This window comes from Macaca nemestrina, chromosome 7 (assembly GCF_043159975.1).
Source record: "Macaca nemestrina isolate mMacNem1 chromosome 7, mMacNem.hap1, whole genome shotgun sequence".
Taxonomy (NCBI): Eukaryota; Metazoa; Chordata; class Mammalia; order Primates; family Cercopithecidae; genus Macaca; species Macaca nemestrina.
The window spans coordinates 156682523-156689909 of NC_092131.1; the positions used below are offsets into that span (position 1 = coordinate 156682523).

Consider the following 7387-nt stretch of genomic DNA (forward strand, 5'->3'; position numbering starts at 1 on the left):
GAGTGCAGTGGCACGACCTCGGCTCACTGCAACCTCCACCTCTCAGTTTCAAGCAATTCCCCTGCCTCAGCCTCCTGAGTAGCTGGGATTACATGCCTGCGCCACCACGCGTGGCTAATTTTTTTTTTGTTATTGTTATTTTAGTACAGACGGGGTTTCACCATGTTGGCCAGGATGGTCCCGATCTCCTGACCTCGTGATCTGCCCCACTCGGCCTCACAAAGTGCTGGGATTACAGGCATGAGCCACAGCGCCCAGCCCCACTGGCGCAGTTTTATAGTTGAGGAACCTGAGGCTTTTCCAAAACAACGTAGTAAGTGGCAGAGCAGCCTGATTTCTGAGCCTGTAATTTCTTTCTCTACCACGAAGTCTCAACTAAAATGTAAAATAATTTCTTCAAGAAAATGAAAAATGATAAGCTCTCACTCCAGTTTCTAGTGATATAGAATGTGATGTACTTTTTTGCTCGGAAAGCATCATATTTGATTTGTATGTAGAAGAGAATTCCAGATGTTTGCTTAAAGCTCAACACCACAAAACGGAAAGGATTCTGGGCTTTGGTTTCATTGCAAACAGCAGCAAGCTGCTGACTGGGAAGAGCATTTCCTCCTCTCTGGGCTCCTCCACACCACATCTCTCCTCAATCCCCAGGATAGACGGGTCCTCTTTCTCTGCCTGCCTCTTACAGTCTTCATTTCAATCTTCATTTCGCTCTAGAAGCCCTCCATAGGCCAACTCATCCATGCCGCGGTTTTAGCCCTCTTTCACCTGTTTCCAGGTGTAGCACCTAGATGGCGCTCCGGGCTCTCCAGAGAACGATTCCAAAGCCTAACTCATTTTCTTCTTTATCCACTCCTCCCCACTTTCCACTTTTTCCTCCTGCATTTCTTTTTTATTATTATTTATTTATCTATTTTTGAGACGGAATCTCACTCTGTTGCCCAGGCTGGAGGGCAATGGTGTGATCTTGGTTCCTGCAACCTCCACCTCCCGGGTTCAAGCGATTCTCCTGTCTCAGCCTCCCGAGTAGCTGGGATTACAGGCACGCACCACCAGGCCCGGCTAATTTTTGTATTTTTAGTAGAGATGGGGTTTCACCATATTGGTCAGGCTGGTCTCGAGCTCTCGACCTCAGGTGATCTGCCTGCCTCAGCCTCCCAAAGTGCTGGGATTACAGGCATGAGCCACCACACCCGGCTCTCCTGCATTTCTGTGTTGACTTTCTTAGGGATGATAATGGTATTCTAGTCAGCTAGAAAGTCGTTTATCTTAGGCAGTGAGTACATGCTTAAATTATTAGGGACAAAAGCCTTATATCTGTAACTTGTTCTTTTTTTTTTTTTTTTTTTTTTTTTTTTGAGACAGGATCTTACTTGCGTTGCCCAGGCTGGAGTGCAGTAGCTCAAGATCAAGGCTCACTGCAGCCTTGACCTCCCAGGCTCAGGTGATCCTCCCACCTCAGCCTCCCAAATAGCTGGGACCACAGGTGTGCGCCACCACCTCTGGCTCATTTTTGCATTTTTAGGGGAGATGGGGTTTCACCATGTTGCCCACACTGGTCTCAGACTCCTGGACTCAAGCCATCTGCCTGGCTTAGCCTCCCAAAGTGTTGGGATTATAGGCATGAGCCACTGCACCTGGCCTCAACGAGTTCCTTTTTGAAAAGCATATATATACAGGGAGATACAGCAAAGGTGGCAAACTGTTAATTGATAAGAAGTATGAGTATCCATCTTTCAACTTCTCTGCATATTTGAAAAATTTCAAAATAAAATATTTGAGGGAAATGCTAAGAACACAACAAAACCCAAATCTTTTGAAATTTAAGCATCAACATTGCTTTTGACCTCTCTCCCTCCCAAACCTGCAGAAGAGTACCTCCTATTGCCATGTTCGCGCCACCACATTTCAATCAGGTTTGTGTTTTAAAGTTGAAAGCCACAGTCATCCTTCGAAAAACACTCTATACTTTGCTCTCTTAGTTGACCAACTATCACTAGGCTGTAAATTTTTATTTGTGCGAATGATATTACATTCGACTTTGGAAGCTTAAGCAAATAAAAATGTGCTTCCCAATTGCTGCGTGTAATTCCTTGAGATCAACTGTCAGAGACTTTCATCTGAGATGACTTGAGGTGATAAGGAAGCAACAGAAGTTGGCAGCAGTCTTGCTTTAATCCTCTCAGAGTTGCCAAGTTCCTGGCAAGACGTAGTTATTTTTTTATCGCTGTGAAGGTAACACTGGAGCCCCAGAAATGATACCCCAAATGAAGGCCACAGAAGAAAAGTTTCTCTGCCCTCCTGTCTGTTGCCCCTGATTCTCCCCCAGGTGAGCCATAGAAACCAGAATTCCTCTTCTCCAAGGCGGGTCATAGAAGCCAGAATCCATTTTCCTGAAAGCCAGCCATAAAACCTAAATACATTGCTCTTAAATCTCCCCCACCTTTCTATGTAACAGCTGCCCATAAAGAAATGAAGACACTCATTCCAGAGGGATCCTACCCCCACACCTGGCAGGGGTAATGCTGCAGACAGACCTTGGTGAGCTTCCCCATGAAGTCTATTCTAATAGCATTAGGACCATGCCCTTTTTGTCCATATTTCTACATGTCCAATCATATTTCCACATTGACTTTTCATTGAACATAAGCATAAAAATGAATAGTTTTCCCTATTATCTTTGGGTCTTCATTCCAAAGGCTACCATGTCAAGTAAAACTGTAAGTTTGTTATGCTTTTTCTTGTTAATCTGTCTTTTGTTATAGGGGTGTCAGCCATGATCTAATGGAGAGGAAAGGGATCACTCCTTTCCTCAAGTGATCAGGCGGGTGGATCACTTGAGGTCAGGAGTTCAAGACCAGCCTGGCCAACATGGCAAAACCCTGCCTCTACTAAAAATACAAAAATTAGCCAGGTGTGGTGGTGGTGCATGCCTGTAATCCCAGCTACTGGGGAGGCTGAGGCATGAGAATTGCTTGAGCCCAGGAGGTAGAGGTTGTGAGATGGTGCCACTGCACTCCAGCCTGTCTAGTCAAGGTGACACAGCAAGACCCTGTCTCAAAAAAAAAAAAAAAAAAAGAAAAAAAGTTAATGAACTTAGGTACCTACTTAGGAGAACTGAAAATATATGGCCACACAAAACTTTGTATATGGCTGTTCATAGCAGCATTATTCATAATAGCCAAAAAGTAGAAACCACCCAAATGTTCGTCAGCTTACCAATGGATAAGCAAAAATGGCATATCCTTACATTGGAACAGTACTGTCAGAAAAAGTAATGCAACACTGAATATAGACATGGTACAACATGGATGACTCTTAAAAACACGATACCAAGTTAAAGGAGCCAAACCCAAAGGTCACAGATTACATGATTCCATTTACATGAGATGTCCAGAATGGGCAAATCCATGGAGACGGTTTGTTAGTATTTCCCTGGGGCTGGGAGCAGAGGGATTGGGACTAGGGAAATGACTGCTAATGGTACAGAGCTCTTTCTGGGGTGAGGAAAATGTTCTAGAATTAGGTGGAGATGGTTGCACAACTTTGTGAATATGCTAAAAGCCACTGAATTGTGCAATTTAAATGGGTGAATACTATGGCATGTGAATTATATCTCCATTTTTTAAAGAAGTTAATGAAAAGTAACTTTCTTATTTCATTTTTAAGGACAGTCAGGGGAGCCCAGGGGCATGTTGGATATGAGTGTATCTCTAGCCTTCAAGTTACCATTGGCCAGAGGGAAGAGTGGCCCCAAACTCTGAAGGGTGCTGGCAAGGTTCCCCATCTTCCCCGCCCCAGTCCCCACAGGAACATCACAGTATGACTTGGCATCTTTAGGGCAGATCTCAGTATGCCTTGCATTCCAGCCCACCTCCAGAATCCCAGCACTTCCTCCAAGATCAATCCTCCTGTGAGTCTCCAACCTCATCCCCACTTCATTTTCCTCATTGTACTTATCCCACCAAATTTTGGCTTTGTTAGCTATACTGCAAACAGTAGGTGCTCAATAAACTACTAGTGAATGAATGAACTTGGGGGAAAAAAAGCTTACACAGAAATCTGTACTGGATGTTATTTAAAAGATGAAATTTAATGGTTCAAATGTATTTTTCTCCCATAAAAATATTTTCTCTTCCATTTAAATATATATCTAATCTTTGAGAAATCTTGCACAAATGGCATTTTATGACAGACGATCTAATTTACAAAGCTTTATAAATTTTAAGAAAAACATTCATAGATCATGAACAAAAATTTCAATATGCAACATTCAAATTTACAAGAAAATAAGCACAAACTTTTCGACAATGCAGTTATTGCTGTGCTCCTTTAATTCCTTATCTGGAGCCCAAAAAATGTAGACAAACCCTAAAAATGCAGCAGAAGCACTTCCGCACACTGGTGTCCAGAATCTAGTTTGTGCGGAAATGTTTCCACTAGATTTATAGAGTACTCTTTGAAATAAAGAGGCGAGGGCTGGTCATTTGGTCGCCCTTCGGACCTTTTGCAGCTCTTCAATGGGCTTCCATTGTTGGTTGATTGTTATAAGCTGAAGGGAAAAAAGGAAAAAAAAATTGTGTTAAAAATTTGACTTTCATTTGCCTGTCCCTCTTTGGGATTTGTCCACACTCTCCTTTAGAAGAAGCATCACCATTGTGTTTGTACCTACCTCTTTCCATCTCTAAAACATGCACAAAATAGTAACGTGAGATTTTTTCTATCAGCCCACCTTTTTAAAAAGCCCTTGGGTTCCTAAGTGTTATGCAATCAGAGGGAAAGATCACACATATGTGCCCTACTTTCACTTAGCAGTATCCAGATTTTTTAAACACAGAGTCTTGCTGTGTTGCCCAGGCTGGAGTGGAGTGGCACAACTGCAACTCACTGCAGCCTCTGCCTCCCAGGTTCGAGCAATTCTCGCGCCTCAGCCTCTCCAGGAGCTGGGTTTACAGGTGCGTGCCACTACGCCCAGCTAATTTTCATATTTTTAGTAAAGATGGGGTTTCACCACGTTGGCCAAGCTGGTCTTGAACTCCTGACTTCAAGTGATCCACCCGCCTGGGCCTCCCAAAGTGTTGGCACTACAGGTGTGAGACACCGTGCCTGGCCAGTATGCAGATTTTTATGTTTGCCATGTATTATGTGAGCCGTAAGTTCCAAAAGTGTATGTGCTCCTCGTAAGCGGATGGACAATGCTCCTGGCCTAGAGGAGGCTCTTAAAATTTCCTCATTTTAATTACTCGATGAAGGCACAATTGATCTAAGTTACACAATAAGGGTAAGGTACTAAATCTATTTTGCTGACAAAGGTGCTAAGGTTTGGGCAAAATGGAAATCATTTGTTTTTAATTTAACAGTACCTTTTGCGGTATAGTAGGGTCCACAGTTTCCCAAGGTTCTGGATTTCTTTTTCGATCAAGGCTAAAATTAATAGAAAGCCAATTAAACATTAAAATATGTGGATTTAAACCAACACTGATACTGGGTCTATAAACGTGCTAGGGACAAAACCAATCTCATACTTAGGCATTTGTCTACTAATGATCAGGAACCATCATTAGTAACTAAAATTGATGGAAAATTCTCTAAGGAAGTTTGAAGGTGTGGCTCAAATATTAAGCATCAATTCCTCTAAAGGGTAGGAGGTACCCTGTATTCTCTTGATGGGGCTACATTGCGGAAAGATCCCACAAACCGAATAACCATGGGAGCGAAACTGCCAAGCCAAGGACATGCAATAAAGTTCTTATCTCAGTTTGTGGGAGGGGCATGTTGAACTCTGCAGGTGGTGAACTCCAGGGCTGTAGGCCCTTCTGCCAGCGGTTAGAGGACTGCCCTCTCCAGCCCTGCACCAGCCTCCATCAGTTTCAAGTTTATCTTTTCCTCATATTCCAGGATACATGTTTTTGTTTTTTACTTTCTTCTACCCAAAGTTGAGATTAGGTTCATCCTAGACAACTGAATCTATCAATTCTACCACATTAGTAAAAATCTAATAAGCTAAATTTAAAAATTTTAATTAAAATGATTGCTTTATTGTATATATATACCTCCCAAAACCACTAAAGAACTTTAAATTTCAAAACTTAAAAAAAAAAAAAAAGCAGCTTTACTTCACTGCCGGAGAGTGGAGGAGGGCCAATGGGTAAAAGAATAAACACAAGAAATAAACTAATTTGATTAATATCATGGGTTTTTAAATATTTTGTCTTTCTTTTTTCTTTCTTTTTTTTTTTTTGAGACGGAGTCTCGCTGTGTTGCCCAGGCTGGAGTGCAGTGGCCGGATCTCAGCTCACTGCAAGCTCTGCCTCCCGGGTTTTTACGCCATTCTCCTGCCTCAGCCTCCCGAGTAGCCGGGACTACAGGCGCCCGCCACCTCGCCCGGCTAGTTTTTTGTATTTTTTAGTAGAGACGGGGTTTCACCGTGTTAGCCAGGATGGTCTCGAACTCCTGACCTCGTGATCCGCCCGTCTCGGCCTCCCAAAGTGCTGGGATTACAGGCTTGAGCCACCGCGCCCGGCCTCTTTTTTCTTTTTTAAATTTTTTTCTAATTTTCATTTTCTGACCCATTGGTAGACAATATCATGAGTTTTCCGATAAAAGATGTTTTTTAACCCTGACTCCCAGTTCACAATTTAGCATTCTTATGCATGGGAAAAAAATAGGAAACTTCTATCGTACATTTCATAAACTAAAGGTCAACCAAACACTGCCAAAAACGTTTTTATAAATTGAGACCTACTTACATCACATCGGTTTTCCAAAGAGAATACACAGCAAAAGACGAGGCTCCACCCGCCGCCACACTCACGAACAGCACCAAGGGAATGAGCTAACAGATAACAGGTGGAGGGGACACATTCGGACATTTCAATATGAAACGTTTGAAACAGCAAAACAGCTATATTTATCTTAAATACTTTCTTCAAAATCTGTGCTATCTTTTCATCTTTAAAAATTAAAACTTCAGTCAAGATTTTCAATTGTTTTAAAAACTTACTTCCTTCCTTTTCATCAGGAGTTGGAAAAAGCTCATGATGACTTCAGCGAAGAATTGCCAAATCTAGAAATTAACAATCCAAAGTACGGATCACCTGGTGGGCGCCAAACCGTCCACCGCGCTCCGCAAGCCAACCGCGGGCCGGCGCGTCCGCGTCTCCGCAGATGGGAGACTCACCTGGACGTGGGGCGGTGCGCACGGACGATGGTAACGCCCGGAACCCAACGGGCCGGCGGCCTCCCCACCTTATATACAGCAACCACAACCGCCCCGGGTGGGCCGGGCCAGCGCGCTCTTGTCACGCGCGTGGGGCGGGGAGCGCGCGGGAGCTGACTCGCTTTCCCCGTTGGGCACGCGGCTCCCGGGCGCCCCCTGCAGGACATT

The 7387-nt window shown here is 43.6% G+C and overlaps 1 protein-coding gene across 2 annotated transcripts; it reads right to left on the bottom strand.

Annotated features, from left to right (window-relative positions):
- Nucleotides 1-4072: 4072 nt before the first annotated feature.
- On the bottom strand, nt 4073-7319 carry C7H15orf48 (chromosome 7 C15orf48 homolog). 2 transcript variants are annotated; one of them, XM_011757065.2, is made up of 5 exons: nt 7181-7319; nt 7004-7066; nt 6750-6835; nt 5364-5424; nt 4073-4552 (listed from the first exon to the last, which is right to left on the bottom strand). In XM_011757065.2, exons 2-5 carry the CDS (start codon nt 7037-7039, stop codon nt 4484-4486), a joined length of 252 nt encoding a protein of 83 aa, XP_011755367.1. In that variant the 5' UTR covers nt 7040-7066; nt 7181-7319; the 3' UTR covers nt 4073-4483. The 2 variants fall into 2 exon arrangements, with proteins under 2 accessions (XP_011755367.1, XP_070923020.1); XM_071066919.1 differs by having other exon boundaries at nt 7004-7278.
- Nucleotides 7320-7387: the final 68 nt, after the last annotated feature.

Excerpts from the sequence above, each read along its gene's own strand:
- C7H15orf48 (XM_011757065.2), bottom strand. The coding sequence starts at position 7,039 with ATGAGCTTTTTCCAACTCCTGATGAAAAGGAAGGAA. Across the intron at positions 5,425-6,749 it reads CTTTGGAAAACCGATGTGAT|CCTTGATCGAAAAAGAAATC; the intron begins GTAAGTAGGTCT and ends TATTAATTTTAG. Across the intron at positions 4,553-5,363 it reads ACCCTACTATACCGCAAAAG|CTTATAACAATCAACCAACA; the intron begins GTACTGTTAAAT and ends TTTTCCCTTCAG.